The 21,664-nt window shown below is 36.9% G+C and overlaps 1 protein-coding gene across 2 annotated transcripts in view; it reads right to left on the bottom strand.

Annotated features, from left to right (window-relative positions):
* Nucleotides 1-454: 454 nt before the first annotated feature.
* LOC105058469 (chaperone protein dnaJ 1, mitochondrial) overlaps nt 455-21,664 on the bottom strand; it is a 29,856-nt gene continuing 8,646 nt past the window's right edge. Inside the window, exons 13-19 of one of the 2 annotated variants that reach the window (XM_010941416.4) lie at nt 21,027-21,118; nt 15,003-15,074; nt 13,083-13,139; nt 8,328-8,376; nt 8,181-8,250; nt 6,342-6,431; nt 455-1,181 (exon numbers count right to left, since the gene is read on the bottom strand). In XM_010941416.4, the coding sequence (XP_010939718.1) occupies nt 1,082-1,181; nt 6,342-6,431; nt 8,181-8,250; nt 8,328-8,376; nt 13,083-13,139; nt 15,003-15,074; nt 21,027-21,118 (530 nt within the window). In that variant the 3' untranslated portion in view covers nt 455-1,081. Of the gene's footprint in view, nt 1,218-6,341; nt 6,432-8,180; nt 8,251-8,327; nt 8,377-13,082; nt 13,140-15,002; nt 15,075-21,026; nt 21,119-21,664 lie in introns of both variants that reach the window. The other variant, XM_010941417.4, reaches the window with a different exon arrangement.

The raw sequence follows: 21,664 nt of genomic DNA, 5'->3' as shown, positions 1-21,664 counted from the left end.
CTCTCAAAATTGGTTATCTTTGATAACATCCTTGGGCAAAATTAGGATTCTTGACTGGTAAAACCGGAATGGATTTACATATGCTAAGATAAAACCGGAATGGATTTTTTTTTTTTTAACATCAAAAATTAGCCGGACGGTTGCTTACCTTTGATGGCATCGGATGGCACCATGTCAACCTTCAGTTATTACATGACGCGAAACTCTCTCTCAGGGCCTCCTCTTCACCGACTTCTGACGTCCAACAGCAACGTCTTCGCACTTGCCATAAGACCCGGATCTTGGAGTCTCTCAACGCTGGCCATGCGTATTCGAAAAAGTTAGAAGTCATACGGAATCACAGCCAGTTACCCATCTCATATGCATGATGCATCGCAAGAGCTCAAAACCAGTTGAATGTTCGATCACATCTAACAAGGCAACAGAGGGTGGAGAATGATTTCTCAGGGCAACATACCTTTGACAATATATATTTTTATATACTGTTTTACTGCAGAAGACTGCAGCATTAGATCCCCCAATAAATAGCGTGTTCATGTCCTCAGCTTCCCGCAATAAAGAAAGTTGAGGTAGAAAGAAAAACAGTAATATTTCCATATGGATGATACTGTACTACACTTGCAGTATGCATGGTACAATCCGTTATTCTACCAAACTCATCAGAGTTTTTTCTCTTGTTCTTCTTTTAGTTTGGTGATGCTTCATCAAAAATTGGTGATGCTTCATCAAAAATTGTGAGCAGGAAGGAAAGGAAAGAGGTCGGCAGATCAATGTCAGAGGACCTCAATCAGTCAAGTCAGTGAATACCCCGCTTTCGCTTTGCTCTCTCTTGAGCCCCACTAATTAACAAAACAGAATAACGTTTTATACATGAAACAATGATGAGATGACACTTTTGTGGTCCTCTGGTCCAGCAAGATAAGATCCTTTGGAATTCTGCGACTTGGCTGATAACACTGCATAGTAGAATTGTATACCAGCCAAAGAGGAATATCTCGAATGTACGAGCAATTGGATGAAATATGGTCATATCCACCTGTCCCCACTGCATGATCTCGTCTATCATCTTATATGTCAGCACTTAGCTCAGACTCTTGCTGAGAAGCAAATGAAGCAACATCAGGAAGGCGATACCAAGCATGAACTTAGGACCAGTCAGATGATCGATTATTTGCTGCCACCTGTAAGTTCAACCAGTAGATAGCTTCTCATAAAGCCTGTTATCCATTTCCAACATCTTAATTACACTCATAAACATCATTATATAGTAAATGATCTACAGGAATCAAACCAGAACAAAATGCTATCAAAAATTTCCTAGTGATGCAATGTAATAACATGCAGCGACAGACGAGACTCAGATTTAGACATATGTCCAAGTGTAAGCAAGAGGGAACAGAAAGGAAATTCAAGGATACATAAAAAGCATAATTTTGATTGAAATATATATTAGAATGTTATAAAAGAAATTATTAAGAGATGAATTTTAATTGAAATATATATTCAGATGGTATAAAAGAAAATATTAAGAGATATTATATATATTTTTCTCATCCAAACTTCCCAATTAAATTCCAGATTTTAGATAATATTTTATAAATTTATTTTCATACCTGCATCTTGGCAAATCTCTAAAAAGAACAAAAGCTCACTTTTGACATTATTATAATGCATTTGAATTCATTGTTGGAGTCCAACTCAACCAATTTCTAAAAGCTGCTATTGAAATTAGACAAGTATCCGAGTGTCTGAACCATATCTATCCAATGAGGATATATATGACTCTAGGAGCTGCACATAATCCAGGTAACAAAGATTCTCAATTTATTTCTTGGCACTCCGGGATCCAAATCTCTTCCCTATAAAGCATAAGATGGACTGAAGAGAAAATTCGAATATTAAATTTCATATGCATGTATACATGTACAAGTGCATATTTATAACAGAGAGAAACCAAAATGCACTAGGATCTAAGTCCTGCCACGTAGAAGCTATCTGATTTAAAAAATGTAATAATTTAGGGGTTATAGCTCAAATTTGGCCAGCTCTACTATGAATTACAAATTGGCTTTGGAGAAGGCATTTAGCAGCCTAATGTGATATAGTTGATTTTTTTCATCCGTCTGAATTCTATATATGCATAGCAATTAAATCTTGGAGTAAATCTTATCCAACTGTTTTCTTTCCACATCTAAGTCCTCTTGCAGGCATCCTTCACAAGCATTTAAAGCATGGAGTACTGGAAGTTTGAGAAAATGCGGGGGGGGGGGAGGGGGAGGTGGAATATCAGTTGGATACTCATCATCAAGAGCAAACGATAGCTGAAGAGTATGGGGACTAACCATTTCACAACTATAATTAGCAGTCCCCTGCAGGCATCTTTCAAAAACATACAAAGCCAATAGCAAAGGGGAGCCTTTAAGTTTCGAAATACTGAATTGATGAAAACATCATCATACAAGCATATGATAGAGTGAGAATAAGGAATCCATCTTTTTTTTTTTTCATGAATGTAATTGTTCATCCATTTTCCCCAAGGTAACTTGGTTGCATCACTTGCATCCTGATTATGGCTAGATAGCATTGAATGATGTATGGTGAATAACTTAAAAACTTGTGACATTTGACCTTCAACATTTCAGCAAGTACAGATACAGGAGAATTATACCTGCTTCAACTATTTATCAATAGGTTATTCTTTATCATTTATGAAGAAGATAGTTGCCAAGAAAAATAAATACGTAGCAACTACTTATCCTGTATCAAGTTTGATGACAAATCAGATAGTTATTAACCACGCAGCAAAATGAGGGCAGCTTTGGTCTAAAGTGAACTAGACCCTAGTTGCTCGCATAGAAGTTGTATCAAAGGATTGTTCTACTTGTTTGTAAAAGAGAAGCATAAGAAGCACGTAAATGATAGCAAATTTTAGTGACTAGCCATTGTCAAATATAGGCAAAGATTAAGGACTACGTTACCATTTGTAAAGTTGATTAGAGCAGGTGCTTTCTAGGTTCATAGAAAACTTAGCCATAGCTCCTGGTTGTACTCATTGACATCTGTCCGAATTCAACTCAGACCATGCAACACTATGATTCACACATCACTGGAGATATTATATTGCCATCAGTTTTTGGCAATTTTGTTGATCCTATGATTGATTTTGATAATTCCAAAATATTGAGTATAAATGATACTAATCATGTGTTTCAAAGATGATTGTAAGATTTTCAAGGTGCTTAAATTAAAAAATTCATCCATGAAAAAAATCTCCTCAAAAGAAGCTAAGTCAAGACAATTCAAGAAGAAATTTCAAATTTCTAACTTAGTGGAATTGACCCCAGAAGCATACGAGCTGACCCCTGAATAAAAATCGATTGAAAATTGAAAAAAATCAACTTCAAGATGTTCAGGAGTCGACTCTGGCACGTCGAAATGCACGGGCACAATCGGCGAGTCGACTCGTGAACAGCAAGAGTCGACTCTCTCAAAGAAGACAGAAAACTCCATTTTCAGGATCCCAACTCGGATCGACCCCTGAAGAGCTGGAGTCGATTCTAGGACACCAAGAGTCAACCTTTGAGAAATTGAGGTCGACCCCTGGCATGGGAACAACAATAACGATTAGTTTTCTGCACTTCTCAAATGACCACTTGAGCCCTTCCAATAGCCAAAACTCACTCTCCAGCCACTTTTAAACTTACAAAAGGCTAGAGAATCATTTGAAAAGTAAGAGGAAGGAATTAAAAGAGAAAAACATATCATTTATGTGACAGATTATCGAATATCCTTGAGAAAGGAAAAAAGAGAGGGATTGTGTGCAAAGTTTTCCATGATTGTATGCAAAAATTTTAATGAGCTCTCAAGTGTAATCTTCACCACCATCAATAACATCCTCTCGAGCATCAAAAAAGAGAAATCAAGCTTCAAAAGAGCCATCCTTTAGCTGCTTCTTCGTACTTAAAAAGAGTTCTATTTTTTTGTTTTTATTCTATGCTAAAATTCTCATTCTTGTATTTTATTTTCTTTACAAATTTTTTCGGAAAAAAGAAACTTGAGGTGAAGGCCCGTTGAAGTCCGAAATTGGATATTATAGATTTTGATTGATAAACCCATAAAACCAACTAGATTGATTGTAAATCCGAAAAACAATCAGTGTATAGATTGGAGTTGCCAATCCCATAAAACTAACTGGATTTGTTTGTAATCCCGGATAAAACAAACACGCTGTAATCGGACTGATTATAGTAGGAATCCCAAGCAAAGCTTGGAGAGTGGACGTAGATACAGGATTGCACCAAATCACTATAAATTGCTTTGTGTTTGTGATTGTGCCTTTCATTCTTACTTTACATTATTTTAATTCTTGCATAGTTTTATTTATTCCTTAATTCTATTGCTGCACATTGTTTACACTTTACAAGCACTCAAGTTAGTTTTAATTTGAAGCACATCATTGCTTAGATTTCAGATTTGCTTGAAATTTTTTAAACAACCTCTTGGGTTGCTACCTTTCTGGGCAACAAATTTGGCATCAAATATTGAAGTTACCTTTTGTGGGATCACAAATCTGCTATTAGGAGAATAAGATAACATCTGGAAGCCTTTTAATAAGATTATATGGACAACCTCTCCACTTCACAAGAACAGGTCTGTCACTTCCTTACAACTAGCAGGGTAAAAGCCCTCCTATGTGGCTTTGTCCATCTTTAACCATTGCCAAATATAGTTAGGACAGGCCTGAGACAATATTTCCTCTTTCCTTCATCTGAGTTGGAGACCAAGTGCTAGAATTTCTACTTTGATTTATGGCACAGCCATACCTTTAAATGTGTGGGTTGTATCATGGTCATTTAGTTTGATATCAAGCACCAAATGATGGCAACCCCTATGATGACTTATAAGTTCAATATAGAGATACGTATAATCATGACGATCTGATGAACAGCAAGACAGTTGCAGCAACAGTTAATTTTTTAAAACCCCAACCCTTCAAATAATTTCTGGAAGGAATTCAAACCCTTCAATTAACAAGTTTCCAATTGATCTTACCTCTTTGTATATATTGCATGTCAACTTAAACTGCATCCTTCATCTAAACAAGGTTAGCTAAACCTATTCTTCACATTTCATATTGTGATCACGTGTGGCCATCAGATAGGGATAACCTCCACGATAATATGATCTCTAGCCACTGGAATGACCATCTCCTTTGTGTCGATTATAATCAGCAGAATTTTGAATGAAATTAGGGGGAATCCTAGCTATTTGATTTTTATTAGACTAGATCTCAGCCTTTGCAAAAGTGGAGCCATACCAAAATCAAATTTAGCTTCACATGCTCTTTATTTCAAATGGGTTATGACCCTTGAAACCTCTGCAAAAATTACCATTTTCATCATTATTTTTAAAAACTGAAGTAAGGTCGATTTCGTTCACTTGCTCTGTGGAGAACAGAATCTGGCCATCAAAGCAAAGTCTCTGTAAGCTAATCATGACTATATTCTCCTTTAAGCAACAAAATCATACAAAAGAAATCTTTGGTCTGAACTGAGATGGCCAAAACTAGTACTCAAACACCTTGGTAGCAGGTATAGGTGATATTCCAAATGATGACTATTTTAGTCCTCATGTCTTAGTCAATGAGGTTTTTGTTTGATACCAAACTCGTACACTTGCTTGCAGGTTTAACTATATTGTAAGTTAACTCTCAGTTTCAACTGATCTATTCTGCTCACAACCATCTTGTTGACATGGCTGCAAAACTTCATATTTTGTGTATATTAAGGATGTCCAGTACATCATAGGAAAGGTCTTTTCAACATTTACAAATTAAGCGCATCTATCAGGTCACTTTCTTGGTATGCTCTTAAATTCCCATGCCAAACTATTAGATATTATCAGTCACAAAGAAAAGGCTTACTAGAGGATTATGTTCATTCAAAAATCAACACAAATAAAAGCACATGTTAACCAATAAACTAACAAAAGAAGCATGTAGTCTGCCCAGACTACAACTATGGAATCAACAATTAAATGTTTCAAATCTAGAAGAAATTTAAAGGTTTAAGATAAAATCTTCTACTAAAACTTGTAGAAGAATCAACAGTTTTATAAATAATATATACAATGTTAAATGAAAACATTAGACTTGATCACAAGGCCCATTACGCAAATAACTAACCATAAACTAATCAGAAGGAACCAACTTTGCAGAAAAATTACACTAGTACTATGATGATCACAATCAATTAAAAAATTGAAAAATCAATCATAATCTTGAAGTAATAAGGACCCTTACGTTCTAATTTTGAACTTATAAATGTTAGAGAAAAACCTACCAGTTTCCTTCAGCTGATCCACTGCTTTCTTGAATTGCTTCCTCCTTAGCAAATTCTTCCAACAATTCTCTCTGACGTTCATTGACTGACCTAAAGATAATGAAAAGACATAACTCATTTACTAACTAAAAAAATGAAATGCCTTCTGTATAATCTTTATGAGAAAGACCAGATATATTTTTGTTGCTAGGAAGCATATTTCTATTGAGTTTATTCAAAGAACAAATCAAGAAATCAATTTTCTTTCAGCTAAGTTAGCTATCTTGAAAGAAAAGGATATTTCTACGTCTACCTAGATTTTTTTTTTTTTAATAAATGCTAAACACAACAAAGAGCCAACTGATCATGCATGACAATGACTAAAGGAACATGGTGCGAGAAACATTTAATAAACCACCTCTGTTTTGACAATGTAATCACGTCAGATTTTGCAACCACTTCTAAAATATAAGTAAAAAAGGTTTACTGTAAGCTATATTATTCCAAGTTTGATAAGGAGTTTTGTGCTTACGAATACTTCTGGTCATTGAATAAAGATTTTAATTTGTGCATGCATGTATCAATTACGTATGCAAAATGATCATAACTATCAAGTCTTTTTTCAACTAAGCATAGGCTCTAAATCCATACTTGCCAATCACTCCTAGCAAAAGCATGGTTTCTAGTGTTGGACCATTGCAGCCAGCAAGTACCATGCCAAGCAAGTTGAAGGATTGGGTCAGTATGGCACCTGTGGATTCTTTTATTGATTTTTAATTGAAAAGGAACTAATTCCTTTTCTTTTTGTTTCGGCAAGGCATGGCATGGCACATGCTGTACCAACCACTAGCCAGTACAACCCAAGCCAACTTTTAAAGACAAAATTAACAGCTACCTCTATTGATATTGAAACCTTTTTAATATCCTTTTCTTACAACTTCATTTGATGTTACCATAAATCTTCCTGTTTACTTGAGCATTCAAATGTGCCTATATTAAGGGGAAGACAGCCCAGTTTAGGGCCCCCTTTATTGATTTCTCACAGTTAATTCCATAGTCCTCTCCTTTCCTAGTTCAATTAGGTGAAAGAAAGGTTTTAATGAAGTATACACCTCATCCTATGAGAACTAGGTTGAAGCGCATGCTAAAGGCAGGGAAACTATGGGAGTGGAGGGGGTGAAGATGGAAGGAGGGAGTGAAGGAGAAGGGAACAAATTTCTTTATGGTTATTGGATGAGATTTTCTAGTTTCTCCTTTCTGGAGCTTTGCTACCCACTGTCATTCATCTGGGCTTTTGTAATGCCACGAGTATATTGTCTGGCTCCATGCCTTGTTTTCTTTCTCACCACAGCCCTTTCTCATTCTCTTTACAACTGTGTTGTCTCCTGCCTATTCTGCATAATCTGTTTAGCTCGATGCATGACCAATCAGCTTAAGATAGAGGTCAAGTAGGGTAATAACCTTATTCTTAGTGTTACTTGATTAACGGATTGATTTTCTCATCACCTGTGATTTTTTCCCTCTCATCAAAGGGTTCCTCCATAGAAACCTAGAGTGTACTTTTATTTATCTTTGTAATTCAGCATCCCATCAATAAATACACAAAATAGAAAGGCATCTTTTCCCAACAAGTGATATCAAAGCTTAGGCTTGGGTTCAAATCTCTTCATATGTGACAGTGTGAACCATGGAAAAACATAAGCCAAATAATCAGCCAAAATGGGAATCAGTTGTTATCATTTGTTAGCCAAAATAGGAATAAAATTGCTGCAAGTCTTGCAAAATGAATCAGAACCATATGCATTGCTGGGGCAAAAGAGAATACAAAAAAGATCAACTGATTAATAAGCAAAAACTTACGATGGAAAATTCACACGGAATCGAACATATTGGTCGCCATGGTCTACTAAGCCAACTTGTTTTGGTAATCCTAACAAAATCACCATATTTCTTAATATATTAAGGAAAGAAAGAAAATATAAAAGCATGTTATGAAATTGTTTATACCTCTGCCTCTTAAAACCAAAAGTTGCCCTGGCTGCACTCCTTCAGGTATCTGACCAAACACAGAAGCCACATTAAAATATGTTAAAAGAAATCTCTTAAGAGGCATGCTGTTCTGCTTATCAGCTTCTCAATAAATATTAGAAATAACCACATATAGGAATTCTTGCTCAATGAAGATTCGTAGAACCAACCACAAATAGTTGGGATGTGGCTTGATGATTGTGACTAAGATTATGCATGCAGTAATGCTAGTCATCTTTGAAATAAGAAGCCTGAGATGTTGTAAAAATAACTTAAACTGAAGTATTTGTGCAACATATGTAGGAAAACAGAAATCTGCAAGAAGCACTTATTTAGTTGATACTAGTGAAATTAGAGTATATATGAAGCAAAATAGAGAACTTGTGCGATAATTTGAAGCACAATTTTAGATATAGGTACCAAGTTTCATACCATTTTTTCAACGAAATAATATGGTATCGGTATGATTTTGGTATTGACAGTATGTACTGAAACTAACATATTCTAAAAAATCGAAAAACCAACCATATTGACTTGTACAGTATCACCCGTATAGACTAGTACAGCTGGTACATATGGGTACCACTGTTTCAATATCCTGGCACCTATGCTAGTGCTGGTCTTGTGTCAGAATGGTACATACCCATCGTATTCTCCTGTTTCAGCAATTTTTGACACCATGGTTTGAAGTATTTGCAAGGTAGATATTGAATACATAAATTGAAAGGATATCAAAAAGCTTGAAAAACCATTAGAGACAGCCCTGAATAGGAAATTAGGAATTATTCGAAAATGATGCACAAAGCTGACTACAAATAGTTGAGAGAAGGATTGGTGGTTAAAGTTATGGTTATGGTTATGTGAGTCTGGAACAACTCGCAAGCATCATGATGTAACCTCAAATTGGATTAGAGGTAACAGCAAGGTAAATATGTTCACATCAGATTTCAGATCTGAAAATCAGTAGAAAACTAAATGTACAATCAATGGAGAAAAGAGGGGGAAAAAAACAGCAAAGGTTTTGTGGATAACAGAAAGCAGAAAAAAGGATAAACAGGAAGAAAAACAGAAGTGAAGGTAGAAAGAAGAAGGCCTTTGGCAACTGTTAATAAATCAAGTAATCCCTGCATGTGTATCCAGCAGCATACACAATTATTTAACCTCAGCCAGCCCCCTATTCTAACCCTATTAAGATCCTTTTTTAAAGCAAATGAACCAATCCAACAACTGCTAAATCCTAAATAGGAAAAATACCAGCTGATCTACAATTTAGCAGCAAATAGGACTCGTAAACAAGAATTGAAACTAACTAAAGTTGTGACTGAAGACCCTAAATTGACCAGAATATTTTTCATGGTACTTTAGCATGAACACCACCAGTGTACAGCCAGTGGGGTACTTTTAGCCTTATTTTGGCTTCTTTGCTGCACTAATTCGCTTCCGTTGCTCATAGGCTCGCCCTTGAGCTTGAAGCGATTGCTGAATTGGTTTGGCATCCAGGATAAGGCCCCAAATTCCATCTTCTACACTTTGGACATTTTACGTGCAAGTCCTAACCTCATGTGCTTCACTATTGCTGCTTTTAGCTTCTATGGATGCATGATCAATCGTTTCTTGTTATAAATGAAGAATAGATGCTGTTGAATTCCTATCACACATTCAAGGACTACATAGCGAAACATGGGTTGCAGACATTGGAACAGCATCACAAAGAACCTCATCAATGTAGTCATGGCCCAATGAAAATATCAACAAACACTGATCCTCACAACAACTCTATCATAGTTGTCCAGCCATGCCAGCTGATATGAATGCTCTATCCATTCCATTTTCAGGTTAACATTTTCCATAAGTTCGGAAGAGACAGCATTCTCTGTGCCGCCGCAATCGATAATCAGCCCACATAATTTCCCTTGACAAGTAGCAGTCATTCTGAATATGTTGTTCCTCCTCCAATCAGGCTCGTCCTGTTGGTTTTTTTTTTTTTTTTTGTGTGTATGTATACTCTGTGGATAAATAAAACTTCACCTCCTTTGTCACGTTCAAGATCTATCTTTCGCATCTCATCATCTTCTGACTCAGCCTACTCTGAACATTCTTCAATTAGTGCCTGTTACATAGGACACATCCTTGCAATATATCCACTCATCCCACAAGGATAGCATCTTACACTCGCATCCTTCTGTTTGCTTTCGAATACCATATGAACAACTTAGGAGGAGCCAAGCTCACTTCAAAGTGACCGCTTGACAATGTGCAGCTATAGATTGTTGTTCTATTTAATTTTTCTTCTATCTGCAACACAACTTAGCAGACTTCTTCCACTGTCCACAACCTTTGTGTGACAAGTTCATCCTGGATTTCTACTTTCAGACCTACAAGATGCCGAGCTGCCAGGATGTAATCAGTCTTACCAATACCTGTCCTGAAGGCTAATTCAAAGATCTTTTCAGTGTAGGCCATCAGAGGCTTCTCCTTTTGCTGCAACTGATGGAATCTGATGCATAATTGTAGGGTGTAGTCAACAGGAAGAAATTTGTTGCGTATATGATCTTTCATCTCCAACTAGTAGCAATCATTCCTCAATCAGAGTGTCGATTCGATTCTTGTAATCAACTCCACCAAATATGAGCAATGCCCTTCAAGTTTGCTCCAGAAAATGGATGTTTCTTCTCTCACTCAGTCAAGAAAGCTTTCGAGATTCATACTCCCCATAAAAAACTGCCACCTGAAGCTTAACCCCCTTTTCAACCACCAAGGAGGGATCATAAGTTTGAGGAGAACTGTAAGCATGATAAGCCGGCACCATAGGAACATAAGAAGCATCTTGCTATCCTCTTTCTTCATATGCAAAGACCCACTGTCCTTGTAGATTGAATTTAGCATCTTGCCATCATGAAAATTTAGATACCATATTTTGCTGTCCCAAATCACCCAAACTAGGTATGGAATCCAGCATATGATCCCTACGAGGCACCCGATATCTATTATCTTCTAAAATTGTAAGTGTAATGAGTTAGATACCTATGTGGATATCTGGTGGAATTTGAGTTTGCTGAAGTAGATGCTTCACCATCATTGAATAGCTACCCCTTTTATTGACCCCACTAGAGATGTAAACTCCGCCACTGAATCAACTATCTTCTTCTCCAATCAATCAAATCTGTTGTGATTTTGAAACCACGTCTCGATAGAGTCTAAGCAAGCTCTGTTGGTCATCCACTTCTCAATAGCATAAACCAAAACCACCCCCATGATTGAATACCAAACTCACATACCCTCCACTTAGAATTAAAGACTACAACAACGTCAGTAGGTTCAGATCAGATTTTAGATCTAAGAGTTTGTTTGGAGCCCTGTAAGTGGTGTTGCAGTGCAGCCCAAGTTTCATAACTTGAGTTGCATGTAGTAAGGTGGGAGAGGGTGGCAATGGCAGAGGAATGGGGGCTGAGGCAAGAGACGGGGGAGGTGAAAGGAGTGATGAAGGGCAGCAATGGAGGGGAGTGGAGGGCCAAGGGAAGCGAAGGGGGAAGCAATGAGCACCAGCAACCAGAGAAGGGGACCGGAGCAGAAGGCAAGGGAGTTGAAGGAGGTGGAGATAGAGAGTATTGGCAGGGGGAGTGGGGTAAGGGAGGTAAAGGGGGAGATGACAAGCCGTGATGATAGAGGGAGGGGAGCCAAGGCAGGAGGCAATGGAGATGGCAATGAGTGGCTGGAATCGAGGATGGATGGAGTTGAGAATGGGTGGAGAGGTCATGGGTAGACAGAGAGAAAGAGAGAGTGGGAGAGGGGCCTCGAAAGGCCACTTTGGAGGTGGAAAACACACAACAAGAGCCTTGGGGACATTTTGGAAAGAGCAAAACTCGAGAGGCCGCAGCTCATCATGCGCCCATCTTGGCTGCAGATCGAGCTGTAGCATTTCAGCCCTGAGAAGCAGCAACCTAACTGCATCTCAACTTGCAGCATGTGGTCCAGACACAGGAGACCAAACAGGCAGGTTGGACCACATCTGCAAGTTCACCCAAGTAGATTGAACTGCAGGGGTTCAAACAGCCCTGAAATATTGATGGAAAGCTAGCGTGAAATCAGTGAAGAAAAGAAAGAAAAAAAAACAGAGATTTTGTGGAGAATACAGAGTAGAAAAGAGGATTAAGAGGAAGAAGATAGAAGAAGAGGGGGGAAAGTAGACGGTTGAGCAACTAAATTCAGGATTACAGATTCATTTAAAAGATAAAATAATCATGTGTAGTTATCCTTCATCAAAAATTTGTGGCTATTACAAAGCATATTTTCAAATATACCCTCTTAAAAGCATCTTTTTCATGTAAACCCTTGTGAATTTACTCTTTGCACATATACCCTCATTTTTTCCTCTTTTCTTCATAAATGCCAATGTTGTTGGAGGACATATTTTCACTCAGGAAATGATGCCTCTATGTATTGCATTCATGTAAATGTCAAATCTATGTATTACATTCATGTAAATGTCAAACCTGTTGGATCTTAACACCCATTTACATGTGAGATCAGGATCAAGGTTTGACCCTTGAGGGCTGAATCACACCTTAATCATACTCAAAATGATCTCATAATTAAAACACAAAAGAAGCGCACACACGCATCTGCAGGCATGCGGGAGTGCAAACCATGCACATGTTTGCCAACATGAGAGCATATTGAGAGGGAGAGATGGATCGAACACATTCAACTAGATGAAAAGCCAGAAAGTAATACCTTTACATGTGTTTTTCCAAACAAGGTAGGTACTTCAATCTTACCACCAAGAATAGCCTGCAAAACTCAAACAACTAGAAGATCTTAGAATTTAGAAAATGTTAGCAGTTTGTAACTTCATGTTTGGAGAATGAATTTCATGATGCAGAAAAATCAATTAACTGCAATACATTACAGCAGGACAATGAGCAAACTCTCAGAGGAAAACCAAAGAAAATGCTGACTAAAGAGATCATTATGTAGATATTCTTTACAAAACACAGTCCATACAGACAGGTGGTAATGCTAAAGCATCTGGAAAGAACCAAAGTTGTGAGATATTATGAAATTGCTAACTATAAGCAGAAACTTTTTTCTATCCTGATCTAGACCTTTTTTTTGCTTTGATAGTTTATCACCTAAATCCCATGGGGGCTGGCCAGCATGCCATACCTATAACCACATAGTGTGAGGCAGGCAACTCTATTCATGAAGGCCAGAGTGTTACCATTCCATGGAACAAAACTCAATAAGGTATTTCTGCAATAATGCAAATCACAGCATTGCAGGCCACATATGGGTCGAAGGCAAATGTACGGATAAAAGTTAGTGCCAGGTACCTACCTCCTTATGCCTCCCTTTTTTACACCAAAGCGCTTACAGATAATCCAAAAGATGCACCGTCATGGTATGCTATTTGCGATGGCTTTTCGTAAATAGGTTCTCAGAAACTAAACTTGGCCATAAACATTCACAAGTAGTCCAACAATTTAAAATCAAGTAGTCACATGATAGGTAAAAAAATCTGTTCAAACTTTTTCAATATCAATTATTGATGTTGTGAATTTTCCATAAAAAATACCATAGACATTCAACGGTCTCCAGATAATTTTGCCCCGAAGTACAAAATGAAAGATACACATTCAGTAATGTTTGATATACATTTATTGAAAATCCAATACATATATTTTGAATATCCAACATCATTTGTTTAGACAACTGCCCGCCTCATACTTATATGCAGGGACAAAATTGTCAATGACCTTTAAATGTGTCTTGTTCTGCAAAAATAATAATCTGACTTGCAAAATCAATAATTTAGTGGAATTTTATGCAAAATTTACATCATTGTGAAAAGTAGGGAGAGAATTGGGAAAAGATCAGATAATCACAGTGAATCACAAATAACCAAGAGAGAAAGGATATAAGAATTAATGATTATTTGAAAATAACAATCCAAAGATCATCTTTCATTAATAAACTACACAACCCAGCATGATGACTCGACATATTTTAACTCTTGAAAGCACTCTAGCTGAACCTATTAGATGATCACATCTCAAAATATCTGCTTAACCATCATATCTTAGGATCTTAAACCCTACCAAATTTACACTTCCATAAAATATTCTAGTATATCCTTCTGTTTTTAAACTGCATCTGGAACTATCTTTATGAAAGCACTTTGAAAAAATGGGTGACCTATGAAAAATCCCAACAAACCTGCACAGAGCTCATAAAGAGCTCTCCAAAATTGGTCCTGCAAGTAGTCTCAAAAATTATCTAAAAGTGGATGGGTTAAAATTCTTACACTACATTTCCCATAGGCAAGAGATGAATATGCCTTCTTTCTAGGCATTACTAAACCTGAAGTACTGCATGATCAATTAAATGAGTGGAGCTAGCAGAGCAATCAGCATTGTTTAAATGCACAATGTGATCGTACCATTCTAAGTAAAAGCTATATCGCAAGAGATTTATCAGAGCAATTTAAGGATCAATATAATGTCCAAAAAGAATTTAACGATGTGGTTCAAAGTTCACTAGTCACAGGTTGTACAGAGACAAAGAAACTGAACACAGTTCTATTCAAAGGACCAATGTAGTTTAGGAATTAAAAAATGTTCTCAGTGAGCAGAAACAACATAAGACTGTCATTGCCTGTGTGAATCTTATCTGGGCGTCCACATAAATATCAGCACCATCTCGAAGGAAAACAGGATCCTTGGCTACCTAAACACAACCCACGCATCAAAAAAATGTCAACAACAACAACAAAAGAATAAAAATTACCAAATAACTCAAGCTGCATTGATGTAACAAATCTGGTACTCAAATTATATATTCAAATGCTGCAAGATAACATTACAAGGTCAAACATTTAACCTTTAAATCAATTTGTGTGGCAAAGGTTCACCAACCCAAGATCATAAAGGCAAAAACATGATCCAATGAAGAAGACAGAATCAATTTCAGTTGTTCTACCATTTCTCACTCATGATTCAATAACTAATGATGCAATTCTATTTCCCAGAGGCATCAGAAAATCTCCATGCACCAACTGCAGACTGCAAGGACCAAACATCCACCACATTATGCAGAGAAAGCTTAATGATTTATACACTCTCCCTTTGCTTGAACTCAGAAAAAAGGGAAAAAAAATTATAGTACTATCATTTGCTTCAGTAAAAGCAAGAATGATCACAATGCTCTTATATATTGCAATGAGTTCTTTCAGAGGTGATTAGTATCAAGAGGTCACTTATAAATATAACTAACAGTAATTTCAGATGAACCACCAAAGAGATAAAACAATCTCATGTTTGCAGTCCCAAAATGAGCTCATGGCATCCTTCTGGAAAGGCCTTTTTGAAAAAAAAAGATTGAAACATGATAAGGTTTTGATGAAAATCAAATCCCATATCAAGCAGAGGATCATACGTTGCACTCCTAAATAACAGTGAATGAGATCTTTTAACAGGAGAAAAAAGAAAACCATAATGTAACCTACAAGGCTTATTTAACACCAGTAAGCACTTGCCACTTTAAGTCACTACAAGAAAATGCTTTCTTGTTTTGTCAAGGTGATAAACTGTAGGCAATGTCAAATTGTCATGAGGCCACCTATAATAAGAGTATTTTCATTAGGGGTGCATTTAACCCTTATAACATGCAGTGCTAATAGGTAGTAGGTAGTGGTTGAGTGAAAAACTATGAGATGGTGGGAGTGGCTAAAATGATACCTACATAAATCTATCATTTTATGTGATGCTATCAGGTCATCGAAGATTCGATCTGCAGAAATTTATACTTTAGTATTTTTCTAGAATTTATATTTTATTTTCTAGCAACTTTCAAACTAATCCTTGGGTTAAGTCTAGAAACCAAAACCAAGTTTCCAAACCTTGGTTCCTTAAAAATACAAATTTCGCTATTTTTGGAGGATATTTCTATCAGGAACAACTCCATCTATGTTTTATACAGAGCTAATCCCAAGCCTGGATAAAGGAGGGTTGTGGTTGGTTGGCGCCAACATAAAATTATTAGTCGCATCCTACAAACATGAATTTATAAAACTATAAGCCCAGATTAAGCAAGGTGGATAAAATGGAGAAGTGCAATTGGGATATTATGTAATCATAGGATACCCACCAAGTTTAAGAAAAAAATTTTATAGGATAGCCATATGAGCAACTATGCTTTATGGTATAGAATCTTGAGCATAGTACAAAAAAAGATGGAATAAGAAATGAAGTCATTCATAAAAACATAGAGGTAGCACCCATTGAGGACAAATTGAGAGAATGGCAACTTGGATGGTTTAGATATGTATAATGTACACCAAGGGATGCATTAGTGCGCATGAGTGATTTGATGCATATAGAAGGAAAGACAAGGTAGTGGTAAGATCAAAAATCATATAGGATGAAGTAGTAAGGAAAGACTTGATGCTGCTACATCTTGCGGAATGTGGGGCCCTAAATAGAACAGAATGGAGGAAAATGATCCATGTAGTTGACCCCAACTAGTTTGGGATTAAGGTTTAGCTAAGTTCAGTTGTATTACTTATTAGGAACGAGAACACTTTTGAAGTAATGAAGTCTTAGATTGATTAGGGGTCCAATTTTGAGTGAAATAATGTAAGTTAAAACCCTACAATTAATATAGGTAGGTTTGGAGTTCTTTTGACAGAGAGAAAAAAAAAATCTTTGTTTTGGAGATGTTCAAGGGTTTAGAATTAAGGATCTATCACAAGCATAATTTGCAACACCGAACCATACAATTCCGTACCGGGCATATTGAGTCATATCGATATGGGACCCATACTTGGTATGCCACCCCTATGACTGTTGGTACCAAGAATCAGATCGTACCAACTATACCAGTTGGGTATTTGGTATGGATACCAAAATCGATACTGTAGACCTTGATCAAGAGTGAAGTATTTTGTATAATATGTGCATTATTTTGAATGAATTAGCTTAGTTGTCGAGATTTTTCCTCAAGTCTTGTCTCTCTCAACTTCTTTTCCTCTTCTACTCTGCCCCCATCCCTTTGCTTACCTCTCTTAAATTACCTTTTATTTAGTATTGTTTGTTCTTTATAAAGAAAATTATTAGATCTTCCCGATAAAAGGGTTGCATCACTATGGTACATAGAAACAGGTTTCCATGGATTATCTGAGTTCTAATTCATAGATCTATTCTCCATACCTATCATGCTTCTCACATTATTCCTTCTTCACCATTCATTTTTATTAAGCGCTACTTACGTATGACAACCATATTATCTAAGGTCTTTCCAGCAACTTCATAACATCTTAAGTCTTTCCACATCCAAGTCCCTCTCCCTGTAGAACCTTCCCAAGATTTTAATTGGACGCTGATGCAATTATCTATAGGAACCACACTTAGTCCTTACTAATAAAAGTCCAATGTTTCATTAAGTGCTCATTTTTTTGCTCAATAATTATTTATTATACACTAAATCCAGCTTGGAGTTTTCAACTTTCCAAGGTTCATGTATATCGGGCCTTATTCATAAGCTTTTTTTTCCTTTTATATTCATTGAGAGATGAGATGATCATACAAACACCCTTGGCCCACCAACCTTACCTCAGCTAATTGGCATCCTCTCCTCTTGGAAGAGGTCAAGGGCTCAAACCCTAGTTCTGGCATACTCCCCATATTTTCCATGAAAAAAATACAGCACCAAAAAAAGAAAAAGGTCAAAAACAAAGGCACCCCAAATCAATGAAAACTCACTCTTTAAACCAATGGTATTTCCTACTCTCTACAAAGGCAGTGACAAAAGGAAAGATTGTATCCATCAGCCAAGCAGTAAAGAAAACTTCTTGATCCCCACCTTATCCTGCAATGCTAACTAGAATGCCTGCAATATACAGTACAGTGCATCTCGATCATGCACAACATCAAAACCTATCAAACCATATAGTAGCGTACTAAATAAGCATGCTAACCATAATAATAAATTTAGATATAAAAAGCATCCAAATAAACTGAACATAATCACTTTAATTCATTTGCAACAACCCTATCACCCTCAAAAACCTTTCCACACTCATTTCTCCTCAAACTTCTAGATACTCAACCACTGAAAAAAAATAAACTAATTAAAACAAACAAAGAAAATAATCTTAGAATAAAAGAGATAAGCTTTTTGAGATCTCAAAATATTTAAAAAACACTTAATAATGATTATTTTCACCAATGAAAAAATAAGACTTAAGGAAAATTAATCTCAAAAGTTTTCAACTAACCCATTAATCCATCCTTAAAGTGAGAGCAAGTGTTCAATAATGAAATTCTTTCCACCCCAAATGCTACTACCTCTTCGCTAAGCCCAGGAATGCTTGATCAAAAAAGCAAGCAAACAAGCAGCAGGACCCCATAGAATTTGGAAATTTTAAAAATAAACCAATCCACATGAATTTGCCTTTTGAGCATTAGAAAACTATGATCAATCTACAAAATACCAATCTACAAACGATGACCAAACTACCTCTTTACTTAGTCTAGTTTTTAATAAAAATTATTAATAAATAAGAAAAAGTGTACGACAACAATTAGAACTCCAAAAAATGTTAAAATAAGAATGGTCTACAACAAGGATCGCCGATTTGGAACCAGACCAACAGGTAGTACGAATTGGTACGCCCCCATACCAAACCATACCGAATCCAAACCGATACAGAAATAAAGGATGAACCGGAGAGAAAAAGAGAGAGGGAGGGGAGGAAGAAAGAGGGGGGGAAGGAAAGAGAGGCTGGCAAAGACGCCGACGGTGGCCACCGGAGAAGTGTAGAGGCTATCAAAGGGCCACTGAGGACTCCCGATCTCCACGATCCTCCATGAGAGAAAATGAGAGCAAAGAGAGTAGAGAAAGGGGATGAGAGAAAAGAGGAGGGAGTGGAAGACAACAAGGAGGCTGCCAGAGGGCCGCCAAGTGGTCGCCGAACGGCACAAAATATCCTCGCGGCTGTCGCAGGTTCGAAACAGAAGTTCATCTTTATTTCGTCATATTTTTTAAAAAACACGATGCATAATGTATCATGTTTTTAAAAAAACACGATGAAACAAGGACGAACGTCTGTTTCGAACCCACAGCAGCCATGAGGTTGTTTTAGACCGTCCGACGGCTCTATGACGGCCTCCCCACTGCCTTTCCCTCCCTCCTCTCCTCTCTCTCTTCTTGCATCTCGCAGAGGACAAGGAGTCCCGAAGGCCTCAACGGTCCTCCGACGGCATCAATGGGCCACCGCCGGCCTTTCCCTTTCTTTCCCTCCCCTCCTCTCTCTCTTCCTCTCTTTCCTTCTCACTCACTCCGTTTTGCCCGCGTTTCGAATGAAACGCCCAAACCGCACTGGTTAGCCGCCGAAAAGGTTCGGCACAGTTCGAACCATCTGGTTCGGGGCGGTTCGGCAAACCATCTCTATAGTATAGAGGAAGCAAAAACAATTAGTATGCCAAGGGTGTCTCTTTCTTTGTCTGCCAATGCATACATTACTTCTTTAATTGGCACAATGTAGCAACGCACACCAAACTATACTGGCACATGAACAACATGCATGCTAACTCAAATAAGAATTTCTAAAAAATTCTAATAGTCATCTCCTTTCACATTTTCAACCAACGGAATCTTGCGAGACCTACAACAACAATAGAAGAATGATGATTGAAAAGATCTCCAATCAGTTAGAAGCTCCTAGTTTTGGAGGTCTTCCCTAGTAAGCACTTTTCCCAAAAATGAAGATGAACATAATATGTTGAAGTCTACAAGGCATTAATATCCATACAACAAAAGGTACCCAGGACAACAAGGAGTCCTTACTATTTTACAAATAAAAATGATAAAAAGAAAAGCTTGAAATCATTACAGTAAAATAGGTTTCTCACATATTTAACCTCCAAAATATGCCCTTCATGCATGTTTGCTCTTGTAAACTTAAATTTGCATGCATATCTCTGTAAAATGCTTTATTGTGCGGCCATAAACCTGTAGTTTGTCTGTTGTTTATATATACCATTCTAGTGTTTGTCCAGGTATGAAAATCCTAAAATATCATTCTAAATTTGTTTAACTGCTCTTCTAAATTTCATACGGCCAACTTCAAATAGGTTGTAGGGTGGGTTACAGTTTAACCTTGTTGAATTATACCTAACCCAATGTCATTTGATGGATATCAGCTATAAGTGTATAACAAAAAAAAAAAAAGCAATTCACAAGGGTATACATGCAAATTGTAACTTTGCAAGGCATACATGCAGAAGACATACTTTCAAGGGTAAAATAAATAAAATATCTGTCATTTCTAATAAATCAATCTAGCAGGATTCTAAAGACCTCATAAATCATTAAAAGTTGATTTAAACTTTCTGCATAGTTTCAGGGCCAAACAATTTAATCTATTAAATTCATTAGTAATCACATTTGCAGCTTTTAACTTCCCATTGGGGGTTTTATCTTGCATTCTTCCATAGTTTTCTTTAGCGCATTAAAAAAAGTTCTACAGAAATTAAACAGCCCTATGCAGATGCTCAGGGACAAAAGTACATAATCTTGTCACAGACATGGAAACAAAACATATTAGGTTGCCAAATCAATAAAAATTATAAATTTCAATACACAGCTTAGAGAAAAGAAGGAAATTGAGGAAAAGTGCACCTGCATCTTAATGTATAAATTTCCAGGCTGGGCACCATGTCCCCCTTGATTTCCGGCCCTTGGCACATGAATTGTATCCCCGCAATCAACTCCTACATCAAGCAAAATGAAATTCAAAATTGAATCCAGAAAGCACCATAGTGTATGTGACACGAGAAGAATTAGAACAAGCAACGAACACATTGATGAGAAGAAGAAAACAAAGATGAAGATAAACAAAGTGACAGCAAAATTTAAATCTGTCAAAAACAGATAGCGACAGACCTCAAAATCATCAAGAAAGTGTAGGAAGTGTCAGCCTATTAATTATGCTACGTATAATAAGAGGAATCATGAAATTTGCAAAATCCATCATTAATGAAGTGGGAGCTATCTATTTATTTGTGGCCTACAGCAAAGTTCTGCATCAAGTTTATGTATCCTTATACCTCTCTTAGATGTTGCAACTAATTTATGAGGTTCTTTAATTTGTGAAAATATAATGCTAATCTATGAAATAAAACAGGAGGGCTGTCAAAGAATGGAAAAACATTTGAAACACACTTAACCTCCCTTCCCTTAACCAGTGAACTCCATCCAATCAAAAAAGAATTTGCTATACCACTTGTAAGCACATCCCCTAGGTGACCCAAAGGAAA

Source organism: Elaeis guineensis, chromosome 15 (assembly GCF_000442705.2).
Source record: "Elaeis guineensis isolate ETL-2024a chromosome 15, EG11, whole genome shotgun sequence".
NCBI classification, from domain to species: domain Eukaryota; kingdom Viridiplantae; phylum Streptophyta; class Magnoliopsida; order Arecales; family Arecaceae; genus Elaeis; species Elaeis guineensis.
The sequence above is the reverse complement of the archived record's forward strand: the minus strand, read 5'-3'. Positions and strand labels throughout refer to the sequence as shown.